The sequence below is a fragment of the Neopsephotus bourkii genome, unplaced genomic scaffold, assembly GCF_033783945.1.
Source record: "Neopsephotus bourkii isolate Nb327-2 ecotype Australia unplaced genomic scaffold, CSIRO-AGI_Nbou_v1 NB_1780, whole genome shotgun sequence".
NCBI lineage: Eukaryota > Metazoa > Chordata > Aves > Psittaciformes > Psittacidae > Neopsephotus > Neopsephotus bourkii.
This window is the reverse complement of record NW_026902254.1, coordinates 12,247,946-12,266,276: the sequence shown is the minus strand read 5'-3', so window position 1 is coordinate 12,266,276 and position 18,331 is coordinate 12,247,946. Positions and strand designations below refer to the sequence as shown.

Genomic DNA, 18,331 nt, shown 5'->3' with positions numbered 1-18,331 from the left:
GTAGTTAAGTATGCACATTTGCGTTTCAAGTCAACAAATTCCACACTGAACATATAATGCTGATTTTCATTAGCAGGATATGCTGAGTAAGTGCATACACAGTGCTTGGCTTTTGAAATTTTGGTCCAGCTGAATTACCCAGCATCACACAGAACCCAGTTCTGCAGACAGGCATTCACATCTTTTTTTTAACCCTCTTCATGAACTTTTGTGAGACATGAATACATCTGTCATTTCAAATAACTCTCAATACATGTTCCAAAAATAAAAATCCATTTTATTATCCAAGGTAATGCTGACCTGGAAGGGGAAAAAAAATGGCAAGCCATGACCAACCAACTCATTCAAGGAGGATTAACTCTGAATGGGAAAAAACTGAACACCAAACCCCCCAAAACAACACCCTCCCCACACCATTCAAATGTTTCCTAGTACCCCAGTACTTAATTTTGCAACATCTTAACATGTAAAATCAAGTCTTATATACACAAGGCCAACTATATTCGCAACAGAACCATTACACTAATACAGAATAGTCCACTTCCAAATAGGTCACAAGCACAACCACGTATTTTAGGTACACAGCATACTTTTAGATTGATGGCACACGATTTAATCAGAATAAATTATCATCTTTCAGGACATTTTCTGTCACCTAATACTACCAGCTGATGAGGACAGAGAGTATAGAAGGATAGAGGGGAGGGAGGGAACTGCCATTTTATGTTAGACAACAGAGGAACACTGGGACTCAAGTTCTGGAGGGGAGCATCCTTACTATTACAGATGCTCCTGCTTTTCTGTTCTCTCCCTTCCAGGCTCATTTCCTTTCTCCTCAACTTCTAACACCTAACCCATCCCAATTTGCTCAGCCTCTGTTAGGCTGTTTCCTCATCCTTTATCTGCTGTAGGTCTCAGCTGTAGGTCTCTCTGCTCCCAAGTTCAATGCTACTGCACCAGCAACTAGCCTGGAGAAGAACTCACAAGGGCTGTCACAAGGGCTGTCCTCCTGAGTGAAGATGCAACAAGAAGACTTTGATCAGTAGCCACCAAACACATATACACCTACACCTATAGGCATAGGTCTGGTTTCTGGACAATACTGAAGTCCCACTCTTAACTCCAAGGCATGGAGCAACGAGAGCAACTGAGAACTTGGCAAACTCTTTTAATTTCCAAGAAATCTATTTGCTTGTAACATTCCTTGAGACTTTTTTTACTGGAAGTTCAAATTCAGGTTGAAATATATACCTGGCATGGAAATTCTCAATAAAACATCATTTAAAGTAAACAAACAAAAAACAACAACAACAACAAAAAGAGAGAAAATTTAAAGTCAAGGATCCTCATCAAGGACCTTGGATAGAAGGTGTGCCTGCCAGCTCCATTATATATTATATACAAACAGAAAGTTTACAGGTACCAGCATTATTGAGCAATTTGGTACCTCTAACGAAGTATGCTATATTAACTACTGGTTAAAACTTCGTTATTTTGCTTTTTTTTCAGGCCGAAGACATGCATCATACCAGCTTTAATAAACAAGTCAGTAAGGTATAATTTTTGAAAACATGAAGTTCTACTTTAGAGTCCCAACTCCAGTATAAATTACATATTGGGACCCATGGATGTACAAGATAAATCGCAAATGCAACTTGCAATGGCATCTCTCCTTGAGACAGAAAAATGCAGCATGTTTTTGAACAACCACTACATTAGATCACAGAAATACATGTACAATTACATTACATTCTGAAGCTCAGTTTCTTGCTGCTTCATGGCTAAGAACAGCCATGTCAAGACTGTAAACAAACAACTAAAAGTCAGAATTATACCAATGACACTGCACAGCTTATACCTGTAAATTAACCTTTGATACAGGATAGCCTATCCTCCTGTAGAACAGATCTGTCCTCAGGCAAGACAGAAGTTGAACTGAAATACTTTCCAAGCTTAAAATCTGTCTTTTTTTTAACTATGTTAAAAACTATGTTAAAACACGCAGCTCTACATTTTTATGTCATAAATTAATTTTACAAATAAAGCATCTCAAGACACAGGATTTGAAGTGTACAATGATTGCATACACAAAAACATTACTTGCCTTCATATGGTGTGTCCGGAGGTCCTGCTATTTCTCCTCTTAATTCTGTAAAATTCTCATCTACAAGATCTACTTTAATTTGATTTTTGCTCGTCTTAAAAATAAACAGAGAAACAAAGAATCGTAAGTAAGCATTTTACATACAGACTTCCCCCAAAATATGGTATTTTATTTTTTTAGAATTGTATTTTTAAAAAATATATGTAAAAAAATTTAAAAATACAGTAAACTAAATGGCTATCTTCCAGTTTGACATTTACTTCATTAAAAATAGACTATTTGTGAAGCAGTAGAAATTTCAATATTATTTATACTATCACTACAGTAAGAAAAGCAATCTTATGATATAGTATCTACAATCATAGTTTTAAATCCATTACATTTTAAGACAACTGTGATCTTTCCAATCAGATATTAATTCTACACATCTTAAACTGTAACATTAAACTGACCGAGTTACACATGGGCTTTTTTTGCTTAGAGCAATTTTATTAATAATTGGCATGATTGTCACTTTCACTGAAATACAGAAAGATTTCCCCAAATGGAGTGTTGATATTTTTAAACAATACAATGATCTAAACAGAATACTGTAGTCTTGCTCAGGATCATGTTTATCTTTAATATTTAGGGGTAAGGTACAATTTATTTATACACTTGCATTTCATTGTCACCTACTCAACATTTTCACACCCCATATCAACTTGCCTACAAAATAAAAACACTGTGTTTTGATACTGAAAAAAAACATATGCTTTCCAGAAACTGATTCTCAGAAGTGTTTAGCCAGAGCTACTCATTCCATTGAATCTACTTTCGAGATCCAGTGAGCAGCATTTGTGGAATTCATACAAATCTTCCAGCCAGTAACATTTTGGGGGGGATGCAAAGCAGAATCTCCTGTCATAAAGATATACCATGAAGGTTTTAGAGATAAGTAATTGCTGCTTCTGTATACCACACTCACTGACTGCAATGCAGATCTCCTGAATCCACTGGTATTTTTTCCAAGAACTCAAGGCATCTTCCCAGATCCTTTAAAATTGTTCCAACTAGGTCTGCATCAAAAAAAAAAACCCATGCAGCTGTGCTTCTCCCTCAGAGTAAACCCCATCCCTGACAGCTATGAGAAAAGAGTTAAATCAGATAAAGCTGATGGCTGCCATCGACTGGTTCTTGGGAGCTACCAACTGTGTGAACCATCAAGGATGCAGAATTCACTGAACAGCTGTGAGATTACTTCTATTTCCTTCCTGTAAATATTCTATAAAGTCCTCCAAGCCAAAGAGGGGGCTCCTCTGACAAGAGATGCTCACAGATACGAAGAAGAATAAAAATTAAAGTTTCACCATGTAAAAGACCCTAATTAAAAGTTTCACTACATTAATCCAATGGTGATTTGGGGGCTTTTTACATCTGTAGTTACACACATCTGCTTTTTAAACTTGGGTAAAAAGCCTTCAGCCCCCACAAGAGGCAGCACCTGCAACTGCACAGCTGAGTCTTAAGTACTGCACTTCAAAAAACGGATTCCAACCACGCTGCAAATGAAGAATGCACCATGCACCTCCAAAATCAAAAGCCAGTTAAATACTAAATGTAACAGTAGTTTTACCAATTTGTATCTATAAACCAGTTTTTTTGTTTTAAGCTCAGCATCAGATCTTGTGTTGTCTTTCATGACATTAGCTATTAGAGAAAGGAAGTTAGAGGAAATGATGAAATTATGTCTCTAAACATATTCTAGATTTATTTTCTTTCCTGCTACTGTTCATGTAAGTTGCCTGACCAGAAAGTAACTGCTTTCTTTCAAAGCTTTGTTTCTGTAATACTGAGCAGCAGGACAGACTGTCCCAGCAAGACAGCCTTCTCCAAGAGCCACGCACTGTAAGAAACTCCCTCTCTGAATTCAAACTCAATCACAGGCACTCACATTCCTCTTGCAAGCTTTCCAACCACTCTGAAGTTTTTTGCTCTCACTATTCCAATTGGCAGCTCATTCCATAGCCTCACAATTGTTAAACCTATTCAGGTTCTCTTGCTCTCCGCCTCTCAACATCACCTGGCAAGCTCCAAGTTGAGAGCAGTTCTTGTTCTTTGCAAGAAAGCCCATAACTTTCCATCTTGAGGACTGAAGCAATCTCAAAAGGGATAAATTTCAAAGATACAATTTATGGTTAACACACACTGCAGCTTGCTTAATTTTCTACTTAGCAATTTATTTTTTCTCAGTGTCCTGCACACTGCTGTAACAGCTTGGATAGTTCATATTCAACCTTCATATTCAATTTCAATTAGTACCACACTCACTGTTTTCCACAACAAATCCTTTGTGACTTCATAAATTCGGTGAAAAACAAACAAAACCCCTATTGCTACGCTCAGTTTCTTGCAAGAGTCAATGATCCTGGTTCTACCATTTGAGACAACTGATTTTATTACTACAGCTACAGCTATCGCCCATACCCTTATTTGCTTTAGGAAAAATGTTTTTAGGAAAAATGGCAGGCTGTATTACACTGTTTCAGTGTAAGGACTAACTTAATTTTGCTTAAATTCTACCATGCCTTCTATATAGCAAATGCGGTTTTTCATTTACATAACTCAAGAACCTTTTTCATGCTATTCTGATTGACTTTGATGTGAGGTGCAACTCAGCTTGACCTTGCCAATTCCTGCATTTTCCCTCATCCCAGGAGCAGTAACTAATATTTAACTGTACTGAAGTGAGTATTCATCCAATTAAACCTGGAGTATTTTCCTACAATATTTTCCCTTAATAAGGATCACACAGGATACAATTACTTAATTTTAGCAGCTCAAACAGAATAAATCCCTGGCCTTCACCATAATCATCTGAGCTGTCTCTAAAATGTTATCATCAGCCCAGTTTTCCTGAAGTGTGTCTGACACCAATGATCTCAGCACAGAATTTATGAATCAACTTGTGATCTCACAAAACAAGTTGACTTGCCAGAAGCAGTTCTTCCACAAAGACCTCATTATGCTTCCATACGAAGTCTAAAATAGCATCACCTCCTGTTGATTCATCAACAATTTGGTGACTAGATCACTGGGCTAGCAATTCCTGAAATACGAGCCATGTCATCAATAGCAGCATTTCTTTCCATAATCTCAGTTTAAATTCTCTAAGAGTGTAATTTCTACTGGCATTTCTTGCCAACACGAAAACACTCCACTAAAATCCTTTTCTAGGAACCTACAGGCCCAACACTACACCAGCAGAACCTCCCATCATCACAACTGAAAATGATTTTGATCAAGAGTGGAAAAAAAAAACCAGAGAAAGGAGTGTTAATGTAGCATATTACATAATGCATGATAGCGCTCCCTCTTTTTTTTCATTTGTATTCTAGTCAGATCATACAAAGCTGTTTTTTCCTTTTAAATGCACCCCTGCTTCACACTAGGGCTCTACTCAAAAGATTTGCTGTCTTCTAGACCATCCCAGCTCCTGAGACTGTATGCATTGCTATAGTCATGCTTACCTGATTTTACTCTGCCTTGTGGACATTAAACTAAAAGCATGAGACAGAAAAATTGGGACAGATTCATGTAAGTCATTCTCATGCATTACAAAAGCTTTATGTCTAAAAAGACACTCAAAGGAATAAATCCTTGAAGAGTCATCCTATGAGCATCTCCCAAGAACTGCACACTCAATCACATTTATTACAGTATTTATTACTGCTATTGATCAATAATATTTTGTCTTGTCTTTGCCTGCCTCCTCTTTAAAAGAGATAACCCAGAATTAGATTGTCTGGTGTTATGTCTGAGTTACCTTCCTCATACAGAACAATCTGGTCCAGCAGAAACTTTGAAGAGTAAGTTCTGCCACTGTGAAGATTTCATCACATACATCTTCTCCATTTCTACTTAAACACTTTCAGAGAGCAGCTCTGGTCCGTGTAATATTATTCTCAGTTGACAACAAGCTCTTCTTTTTATTCACCATAGTCTACAGGCCTTAACAAGGAGATCCTCATTAGAGGGGCCTGCCTTCTTTCAGCAGTTAATCTACCCCTTTTCCTGAGCTTTCCATACCATCTCTTCCTCTCTTCTCCAATCTGCCTTTTAAAAACTCTTTAATTTATGTGTTATTCATGGCCCATTATCCTCTTCATGAGGCCAGCAACTCCACTCTTAAAATTCAAAGTTTTCCTTCTGAAGATAAAGAGCTAGAAGAAAGCCAGGACAAAACTACAACACATGGACATCACAGAAGCACATCAAGACAGGGTGATAAAAACTGCACTGTTCTGAACATTTTTCCCCACATAAAAAATACTATTTATTACACTTACCAAAAAAAAAAAAAATTGAAAAAAAAAAAATCTATTCCAAGTTCTTCTAGAACCAACAAGCTCTACTTCCTATTGACATTACCTTAACATTAGACCTTTGATCCCTGCATAATACAATTACTCCAAAGAAATGTTAACAGGCCAAATTATCCACTATGCATCCATTAGCATACATACTACATTTTAAACTATTGTGATTAGAACAAAAAAGGAAAATAAATTACATTTATTAGCAGTATTAATAGCTTCAATTCTGCACACTACTTTCTTAAAAAAGAACAGTGTCAAAATTAATTACTGCTTGTATGTTCTAAGTGTACATCACACCTTAAATATTCATATACCACATGCAAAATTCACATCAAGTATCATCACGTATAAAGGCCAAGATGGTAAATAAAGATTTCTAAAACCAAAAAAACATGCAAACAAAAAAAAACCCACACCACTTTTGCCAGAATTAGATTTGGTGTTTAAAACTCAATGGTTACCTCTGAATAACTGTGCATTAAAAAATAAAAAAGATAAACCACAAAATCCCACTATTCCATGCAGCAGTTCACTATCTCCTATCTGTGATTTCATAGGTCCTGCAACATGATTTTCTTCCGTTTTAAGCAGAACATACTTTATACTGGATAAAGTACTACTATTTTCTGTTAATTTACTGTTTTTTTACAGAAAATAATTGAGAAGTCTAGAAATGTAGGTATATTAAATCCCTCCCACAAACAAACAGAAAAACCCTAACCTGAAAAGACACACATATAAATAATCAATGGTGTCTGTAAACAAACAAGTCTAGTCACAGTAAAAGCAGCTAAGTTATTAAAACTCTGTAACCATTTAGCACTTTAAGACCAGAAGCTCACACATTAAGGAAAAGTATTACAGAACATACATGCCAAGATTTCAACAAAGATTAAGGAATAACTGAAAAATTTCTCCAGAATTTTCTCAACCAAGGACAAAGTCCACCAGCTTGCAAGGGCATCCACTGAATACGAAATGTTTTCTACAGTTACTTGTATCCCAACTGCGCCAACAAAAAGTCCCTTTCTATTTATCTTTCAGACAGTTTTTTCAAATTATTTTTTATTCCTCTATGCAGTAAATGGGCAATAAAGACTTCCTAATCTATCTAAAATCTAATTATTCAGATGCTTCTTTAACACAGCTATGATTTACAAATGCAAAGTTGGTACTTCTGAACATCCAAACATTTTATACTGATGATATAAGGATCAACATTTGATAAGCCAAAATAAGAAAGAAATACTTTACCCTACTCTGAAGCCATGCTAGCAAAATTAATCTATGGTACTATAAAGTTACTAGTTCCTCATAAAACTCCTCTTACCCTAGCCCCCCATTTTATATTCAACCACAGTCACCCTACTCTACACAAAAGTCTGGCATGAACATCTCTAAAGAGAGTTATAGAAAAAGATCATCTGATTACTACCATAATGAAATCCATGCAGCACGATTTTTTGACAAAAGCCATGAGTATTCCAAGTCAACATAAATGTTGAGCAGAAAAGTGCAATCTTTCAGTAGCAGTTTATGCCATTAAAAATTACCTAGATTAATAACCTAAAAACCAAACCCAAGTTCATTCTTATTCTACTTACCAACCCCTTGCAAATCTGTAGATTAATATTCAAAGTAATGTTTTGCCATAATTGACATTTCTTATACTGTTTTGCAACAATACCACTAACTCTTTCAACTTAGTCCGAACGATTGGGTTCTCCCCCCTTCACTGGTATACCAGAAAGAGGATCCCAAGAAAAGCTCACTTCTTAGGCTGCTGTCAACTACCAACCTCTCCCTCTCATCTCCTTGGCCTTACAAACCAACATTCTACCGTCTTAATCCTCTGCTACTCCAGAGTAGCTCAAGTTAAGTATGTTGCATCTGCTTAGCTCACTCCTTTGCAAGAAACGGGAAAACAGCACAGAAGCTGGATATATCACCCTACGACAAAGCAAAGCGAAGGATGCTGTCCTGAAGCAAAATGGGAAATTTGGTAGTCACAAAGAGCTACAAAAGCAAGAGGGAATAGTTCAATACTTCCTGTTCCTTCAGAATCACTCAAGCTTAAAAGACAGAATTCAAGCACATTTCCAGAGCCTGAGCTTGTTATTAAGTAGAAATGTCGCATAATTACACCAGTCATGGCTATGAAGTATAGTATGCGCTGCACTACCAGTTGCGATCAGAAGTTCACATTTGCATTCTCAGAGATCGCTCTTGCTGACCTACAAAGGACAGAGCAACGCTCACCTGTGAAACAATCAAATGTTTGGGGCAGGGAAGCAGAAGAGAGAAAACGAAATCTGTCTGAAGCATGTTAAAGAGCAGTTTTCCTAGATAAGAAATGGCCAACGTAAAGAAATGCATTTTCTCAAAACGCTCCTGCACTCTTTGACCCTACTATCAGTTTCAGTCTTGAAGTTCCTCCACATTTCACGTTCCATTTTTTATCACAGCATTCACACCTATTTTCTGCAGTTATACCCGTTTTAGTAAAAAAATACGCAAGATTATTTCTGTATACTACTTTCTTTTTCATGTACTGAATAATATACTATGTTACTAACACATAACTTGTACTTTAAAGTATCTTAAGAGCTAAAATCATGGATAATGTGTGAATTCTGCAGTACTGGTAAGAGACAAACTAGAATTTACATATTTATCAGAGTTTTACTTATTAAATGCATCTTAATCAGATTCTTCAAAAAATGTCTTAGCAAAAGGCTAAACCTGTGTCAACCTTAAAACTCTGTATTATTACATGTGTTTACAAACAAGAGCAAAGAGGGATTGGGCTTTTTCTTCCAGTCAGCACACAAAACATCTCGAATATTAAAAACTTCTTCATTTTGCAAGAGTTGGTCCTGGAGCACCACCAAGTTTTAGTGCAATTTCTTTAAGGTTTCTAAATACCTACTCTCACTAACATCCAGCTGTTAGAACATCGCTCTACAAAAAGAACGTAGGAGACTGTACTCCCATGGTAAGTTAAACTAGTCAAACAGCTTTCATGGTCCTACTTTCCTCCTGGTCCTAGTAGAACTGATGTTAAGGAGGAGGCAGGATTTTGTGCAAGTGTTCACACAACTGAACAGCAAACATCTGAATTAAAACTATCTTTCATTTTAACCGAATTCCCTGATCTGACTCACCACGAGCATTGCCAGTAAGAGAAGGAGCACAAAAGTGGGAAGAGAAGACCAGGTTGCAGCAGGAACGTGACACTGCTTCTTGGCACTGCTTTAGGACAACTAAAAAGAATTCTGAAACTTCAGCTCTAGGTGGCTGTCTAAACTATTTCTAACAAAACTGTTGCATCAGCCAGGCATACACAGAGGTATAACTGACACAGCTACACTGGCGTTGTCCTAAGCAGTTATATAATAATGGCTTGTCTCACCGAGAGACAGTGTGGCTGAACTGGTAAAACTATGCGACAAAAGCTGCATACATACCAGCATAACCTGCACTCCCACACTAGATAAGGGCCCTTACACACTCATAAGTTACATCTAACTATGCAAAATTCTTACAGTGCCTAGGAGCATCAATCATGGGCAGAAGCTGCAAGAACCTAATGAGTGCCACTGAGATACTCAGTATCAGAATAGGCAGGGTGCAAGGGACTCCTGTTCTGGATAACTCCATCCAGGAAAGCCCCCCAGTGAACAAGCAATTCTGCAGGAATGCAAGATGCATTTTCTTATCTTTTATGCACAGTTCTGTCTTTGATGCAAAACAACTGAAAACCCTGCAGATAAAAGTATGCTTTAATAATCAGTTTGAACTATACTTTGAATTAGTCATTCTATAAACACACAAAACCATTTGATGCAGACTCTAGTCAATTCTGTAAGGCAACCCTACTGAGGTTGCTAGTAATTCTACATATAAAGGAATCACAAGATTCAGCTCATTTTAAATTGATTATGCTAATTCACTCACAGTCCCAGAGCTTGAAGACTTGCAGAAATAGCTCAGAACAGGTTTTCTGTACTAGCTTCCCATATGGACACCCTTATTCCAAAGTGGAGGGGCTTACCTAAACACCATGAAGGCCTACAAGTTTCCAGGAAGGGAGTAAATGCAACACAGCTACCATGATTTCCATTTGCACATGCTACCTTATTTCACAATAACCTCCTGTACTTCAAATACATCCTAACACAGCAAAAACTTGAGAAGACGTTCTCACAGTTAACTTTCAACTAAAAATAAAAAGCTTGAACTTTTAGCTTGAACTAAACTACCTATTTAGGTAAAGCACAGACTACTGCATTTGTGGGCTTGGGATTTACACACACACACACACACACTTCATAAAACACTGCACAAACATATTCCAGAATCTGTTGATCTTACTGGCTAATAATGAATAGAAACACTGAAATAATGAACACAAATTAGTTTCCTAGTGTTTTGTGAGAACAAAGGTAGACAAGATAGCCCCTATTAGCATCCTGACAGAAGAATGATACAGTACTAGCTCAGCTCTCTTATATCTAAGCATAGCCAAATTGGAGTTGTGCCATATGACTGAATGTGGTTTAGTGGGTCCAATAACACACATACACTAAATGAAGCTCCTTTTGTAGCCAGGGATATTCACATCACTCTCCTGTGCAGGCTCTTAGAATTCTGACTAAAGAGGAACAATCCACGGCCTGTTGTCTGACAACAGAGTACAATTCTGTTACAACATGTTAGATAACAGACATAGATCTGGTCCTCAAACAAGGTTACTTTTGATCCTTACAGATGTACTCCATTTATTATGCAGATGCTATTTTACTAAGTACTCATGTCAAGCATATTCAAGCCCTCCCAATTCAAATATTACAAGCATTAACACTGATACAATCTGAAGGGAAAACGCTAGATAAGTCAAGAGCACAAAAAGTGGACTACATCCCTAGAGTGCCTTATAGAATACTATTTCTCAAAATTCATACTCTTTTTCATAAAAAAACTAAATTGCTTATTTTCCTTATCTAAATTGCAGCAAAGTTTTACCTGGTTAGAGACAAAAAACAATCTGCATTATTAAGTTTAACCAAAAAGTGTTTTCTCAATTTAATACCAGCACCAATTACTAGTGTAAAAGTGATGAAGTACAGTAATGACAACTATCCTTACTAGGATTATGAAACAAGCCAGAAACCATTTAACAGCTGAATAATTTAAGAACTACCCTAAGTATCTGCACTAGCTTAATGAAAACAAAAAACATTAGACAACTCAGAATTGGACTGTTAACCAGCACCTTCTTGCAATTTATAGTTAACACAAATTTAGTATGCTAAAACATTAACTCTATTTAAAGTTCATACTGAGTAAAATGAACTAACCTTAGGACTTGTATACTTCTTTCCTATTAAAGCCAAACTCCTGGAAACAAACACAGAAGAATGAATGCGAGACTGGGAAGATGAAAGGATTGGCTCATTCCTACTATTCCTTAGGTCCACAAAGAGTTGTGGTCAGGGGGTCCCATCTGGCAGCTGCATCCTAGCCTCTAATCCTAACCTGACTAACCCAGTCCTGTCCCCAGACACTGCTCTCTTTCCTCAAGTTTTTAAGAGATTACCAGAGACAAGCAGATGACCCTGACTTAAATGGAGACAAAGTCTTTTTTTGTGTTTTCCACTTTCTCCCAAAATCTTTCAGATTCTGTCAACTGATGTGTAGACCACTTACTATATTCCAGTCTCAAATGGATACATGTTAACAATAAAAAATGTCACTAATGGAATACAAGGATGAGCAACAGATATTGCAATCTGTTCATGAATATCCCCACTACCAATACTTGGCCAGCTCATAGGTCTGGTCGAATGATTATTACTAACTTTGTAAGTTAAGTATTTTGAATCAAAGATTTAAGTAGTAGTATGAATACCAGTGCATATTAGCATCTACATGATACTGATCCTAAAAGTGTAATGGTATTATATTTATAGAACTTGAAAAACTGATACACGGTTCAGCTAAATAGGTGTAAAACTAGAATTAAAATAATAGAAGTAAAAATAATAAGCAGTTTTCTTAAATTTCCTAGTAAATGCATTTTGTTTTGAGCCAACTATTCTTTAGTTACCAAAAAAGTGACTTACAGACAAACTCATTTGAAAGCAAAGATCTACAGATCCTTTCTGCATTATTTTGCAGTACAAATTGGAAGATACAACCAAACATCATGGATGGAATTATGAAAACCAAAGATGCATAGTAATGGTAGTTTGGTATCCTTTTTATATAATTATAGAAAGCCGGCCTACATGTCTTGCCTAAAATCACAGGCATGGCTTAAAATACACAGTAGACAAAACTCTTTTTGGCAATGTACAAAGGGTCTCACAAACAACTATTTCAAAGTTGAGATGATCTTAACATTTCAGAGAAATGCAGCTTAAAGAGGTTATTACAGATCTCTCATCTGTACCTTCAGGTTCCAACCCAGAACTTGCCTAAAAGCCCTGACAACTTTGCATCTACCTGAAAAAATCAGCCTCTAATTTGAAAAGGAAGATGATTCATTATTGTTTTACAATAGAGGAAACTATTCTGAACTAAAAGGAACAAGCCAACTTTAAAAGTCTTCAATTTGTTTACAGGGGAAAGTTCTACCAGGTGTGGCCACAGTCTTGGAGCCTCTCTCTGTACGTTTTATTTAACAAACAGAAAAAAACATTAAAAAAGAAACATACTGGAAATATATAATCATGTAGGAAGAAACCTGCATGGGCTCTAGTCTACCCCCTGCCCAAAGCAGGTCCAATGAGAGGTTGCTCAAGAACTTGTTGAATTTTGAGTCTCTCCAAGAATAGATGCCACTATCTTGCTAATCAATCTATTTAAATGTTTGACTACTATCATTGTAATTTTTTTCCCAGTGCCTAATCAGAATTTCCCATGGTCCAGCATGTGTCTATTGCCCCTCATCCCATCCCTGTGCACTCCATCCACAAGCTTGGCCTCTTCTCCAGAGCCTCTCCACAGGTACTTGTGGGTGAGAAGAAGATGCTCCTTCAAACAGTTCCCTCAACATCAGTTCTTTCATCCTCTCTTCATACAACATGTGCTGCAGTCCCTTAAACACCTTGGTGTTCTGCTGGGCTCACTCCAGCATACCAATGTCCTACACTGGAAAGTCCCAAACTAGACAGAGAACACCACACATGGCCTCATAAGCACAGAACAGAGGTGAAGAATCACTTCTGGCAACTCACTGACTACATTCTTGATAATGCAACCTAGTATGTGGTAGGGCTCCTTTGCCACAAAAGCACTGCTGAATCATGTTCAACTTGCTCTTCACTAGGTCATGCAAGCAGTCTCCTGATAGCCTGCTTTGTTTCCAGTCAGTCACCAGTCTGTATGTACTGATGCATAGTGCTTTTTCCTCCCAGAAGCAGGACTTGGCTCCTACTTCTGAACTTCAAAAGGTTCCCATCAGCCCATTCATTTCTCCAGCCTACTAAGATCGCTTTGCATAGCAGCCCTGCACTGCACTCCAGTGCGCTGACACTCCCCCCACTTTTGTATCATATGCAAGTCTTCTGAAAGGCTGAACAGAGATTGGTACCAACATAATAATGACAGTTTAAAAGTTCTCATCTTTACACCTTTTTTAACTTTATACTTTTTAATTAACTACGCACACTTCAGCTTTATTCACACAAACAGTTGTCCTGGTTTCAGCTGGGATAGAATTTTATTCCTAGTAGCTGGTAGAGTGCTGTGTTTTGGCTTTAGCTTGAGAACAATGCTGATAACACACTAATGTTCTAGTTGTTGCTAAGGAGCACTTACCCTGATCAAGGACTTTTCAGCCTCTCATGCTCTGCCAGTGAGAAGGGGCACAAGAAGCTGTGAGGGAGCAGAGACAGGACAGCTCACCCAAATTAGCCAAAGCGATATTCCGAACCATAAAGCATCATGCTCAGTGTATAGATCAGGGGAAGTTGGCTGGGAGGCACTGATCCCTGCTTGGGGACAGTAAAGGTATCAGTCACTGGATAGTGAGCAATTGTATTGTGTATCAGTTGGTTTTCTTGGGTTTTATTCTACACTCTCTCTTTTTGTTATCTCCCTTTTCATTACTATTGTTATAATTACTATTTCATTTTACTTTATTTCAATTATTAAACTGTTCTTAACCCAACCCAATTCTCCTCCCTGTCCCACACAGGGAGTACAGGGAGTGAGCGGCTGTGTGGTACTTCAAAGTTGTTGGCTGGGGTTAAACCACAACAGTCCCATTGCACTCACAAAACTACTAATTTCATCATGACTGCTCTTACAGACCAAAAGTTAACCATATGTATTGGCAGAAAATGGATACGTTTAATAAAATATCACCAATTCAGGAGCCATAACAGACAGCATCTCATTCTTATACATCTGCATTGGCTCTATATGATAAATGGGAAGAAAAACAAGGATCTGCAATTTCCAACAGGCCCTTCTAGCAATACTAAAGCACAATTACTACTAAAAGTTTCCACCGTGGTGAATTCAACTTCTAGTACCCAAGACTGCCCAAATATAAAAAAGACAAAGTAAGTTTTTCTGAAGCTAAGATTAAATGTTTACAGCTTTTCCAAATAGCAAGAAAATTTCAGAGATGACCCTTAGCATCTTACTGTAGACTGACACAAATGACAAGATCACTAGACACAATGATAATAGCAAACACCAGAGCTACTCACTAGAACTTTAAAAGCCTAAGGAACACAGTATGGCAGACTGTTACCTTTTCCTTCTCCCTTCCTCCTCTAAATTACAAAAGGTCAGAGCGGACCTCAAAACAAATACCCACTTCCTTCAACTTTGCCATTAACCTACTGTCTCCACTTGAATGCTGTTTTGGATTCAAACAAGTTACAAATTTTAACTGCCAATTCAGATATCTGTTCATGCAGATACTCGTATTCCACAACTGCAGTCAAGTTTAAATTACTCTCACCTCTATCTGGGTTTACCTCCCATGCAGATAAACCCGTCCCTTGATATTTGTAAGAAAAGAACATTCTGTGGTAGAGATACCAACTCTCTTCTTGCTAGGAGGAAGCTATGTTTCCCAATGCGTTACCTTCAGTACCAGAGTAGTGGTTTCACTGTAAGAAATCTATTAGCCTCTTACTTACAGATGGCCAGAGAACACCTTACATTCCTACATGATAAAAGAAACTGGACAGCCAATTAAACAATGAATCCTTCGATGCTAGCATAATATAATTTCCTTAAAGCATAACACTGATGCTCTATTAAAATATGAAAACAAGTCACACATTGTTTAATACCTGGTGAATTTCAACCACTTCTCAGCATCAGTGTTTAAGTCACCACAAGACGTTTCAACACATTTCTATTCATTGTTAAACACCAGACTCCTCCTCTCATAATATAGCTGCTTATAAACAGACAGCACGTAATTGGCTACCCACCCCAGCATTCCAGTAACTCTGTTTTGAAATAGTGTATCTTCACCAAAGCATTCTCCCACTGATCAGAAGTGGGACACTATTCTCCCTCCACCAATTTATGGTTTCTCCATCACACTGTAGCCTCATACTTTTGCTCAAAATATGTTCTGCAGCTTTAGAATTTCAGCCCACAAAATCAACAAGATAACAGATGAATGAAATGACAGAACAAGAGAATAAGTTTGACCAATTGATGCCTTGCCTAGACTAGGATTTGAAATATGATCTAATGTACTGCCTAGTCATTTTAGATTTTTAATACAAGCACAGCACAGTAGCCTTAACACATATTTAACCAGTCAAGTTATTACCTACATTAACTTAACAGCTGCATCTTTGTTAAAGACACAGGACCTCATCTACCTTCAAATTTTAAAGCTTTTACCACACACAAAGGTAAAGAGTTTTATTTTATTATAATCCTTTGGAGAGCACTCCTGACAAAGAAATAGCTGTCACTTTGATCTATTTAATTCAAGTATTAAAGAGATGCAAAGTTACAAGGAACTTTCTTAAATACACAATATCCCACTCCGTAAGTTAATGCGTAGGGCTTATAATAAAACTAGAGATAAAAAGCAAGCAGAGCAAATACATTTCTCTTGCGTAAGTGTGAAAAGAATGCTTTTCCAAAACACGCAAGAAGCCCCAGATTCAACTTAAAAAAAAAAATAAAAAAATCCTTCATAGCTTATCTGTAAACCAAAGAACAAGATAGTCTAAAATACACATTTTGGCAATTTCCCAGAAATGCCATTTAAGTCAAGGAAATTGAAAGAGCTAAGTAACATGAAAAGTACACTCAGTCAGATGAATAGCAAGGATCCACCGCATCCTTGACCAAGAATGCGTAGATCCTTATCCACAGCAAAGATAAACACACTTTTCAGAACTCTTTCTTTACTGATATTTAGAACTGAAATTTGGTGCTTCCAATATGTACTTCAAATGCAGGAGGAATTAACTGCCATCCAGCTGCTCCCTTTTAAACACATTTCTGGTTCTACCATTATATTTCAGTCCAAAAGTGAGCACTAGAAGAAGCTGAATGATAAACTTCCTATGTATTATTTCCAAGCGTGCCTGCCCCTTTCCCAGGTATTAGTGCTCATATGGCACATACAAAGAAACAGGGGTGGCTGCTATTCAGATGTAGCTCAAAGTATCAAATCAAGAATAATTTAAGTGCAGACATTGTGAGTCACCTTGCCTTTGGAGAAGTTCTCGGAACTTCAAAATAACAGGTTCAGCATCACCATTCATGAAAAAGTTGTCTTTAATTCTTTTTTTAAGAAAAAAGTTTCATAATCATTTAAGTACATGAAACACACAGAAAAATACATTTTTCTCCTCTGTGGTTTGTAGTATTTAGTTACACCCCTATTCACCACCTTATTCTATATGCTTTCATGCTCAGTGATACTAACACCATAGTTTGACTGCCTCTGAATATACAAACGTTCACAAAAACTTTGCTTGTAACTTGGACAACCATTCAGTAACACTGAAATTTTGCATTCAAGACAGGTGAATTTGTGTAGTCTGTAAACATAAATTTTATACATACTGCTGTATCAGTAAAACACTCATATTTAGCTTCCTAATGGTAGAAATAAGAAGTATCAAACTCTTCAGCACTGTAACTTTAAAATTCCACCATTTTCATTTCATAAGAATTGTGGCCTGATTTTGGGGAAGCTCTGGGAAGCTTAAAGGCTACTTCACAATATTATTTATTTCCAACATTCTGTACCAAGCCCTTCAATGCACAGACTAAACAAATGGTTTAGTCTATGCACTGAAGCACACTAGATTCAACCTTTACAGTAAGAAAATCCGTCATAAATCTCCCCAAAACCTGTGCCATTCACAGTTTCTTTTCCTATGTAAAGGGAAAGGGTCTTGAAGCCTTTAGACAGCACTTTCAAATAAAGACTCCTTTGTTCCCATAATACCAGCCTGTCATAAGAGGTACAAGGTCTAGATTTTCTAGCTTTGGTATAAAGGTGTCCACCTAGAAATTTCTCCTAGTTTACAGGCAATTCTGTATTCACTGTGGAACAGCTTCGCTCAATCAGCCTGGGCTCTGAAGGCAACTGTAAAACAAGGCCCTTACATTTTTCTAGGGGCTTGTTCAAGCTGCATAGCAACAATGCTGTTAGCACACTCAATTTAAAAGCACATCAACTACTGCTGCCCTGAACATGTTTTCCTTAGATCATTAGTATCCTTCAGAAATTATTCTCTTGACTTCTCCTCTGTGAATATGTCTAGAGTTCTAAAACACTAGCTTTAGGAGTTGCATATTCCCATTAAAATTTCACAAGCATTTAACCTGCAACATCATCCCAAGTAGGATGACAATGACG

General features: G+C 37.2%; 1 protein-coding gene across 5 annotated transcripts in view; it reads right to left on the bottom strand.

The window, feature by feature from the left end:
• The window catches only part of UBE2K (ubiquitin conjugating enzyme E2 K), a 40,559-nt gene that overhangs the window by 20,578 nt on the left and 1,650 nt on the right, over positions 1–18,331 (bottom strand). The window contains exons 2-3 of one of the 5 annotated variants that reach the window (XM_061379693.1): positions 11,823–11,862; positions 2,105–2,198 (exon numbers count right to left, since the gene is read on the bottom strand). The exons of 1 other annotated variant lie outside the window; for it this stretch is intronic. In XM_061379693.1, the coding sequence (XP_061235677.1) occupies positions 2,105–2,198; positions 11,823–11,862 (134 nt within the window). Of the gene's footprint in view, positions 1–193; positions 301–778; positions 914–2,104; positions 2,199–11,822; positions 11,863–18,331 lie in introns of those variants that run through there. 3 more of the 5 variants (XM_061379696.1, XM_061379694.1, XM_061379695.1) reach the window with 3 other exon arrangements.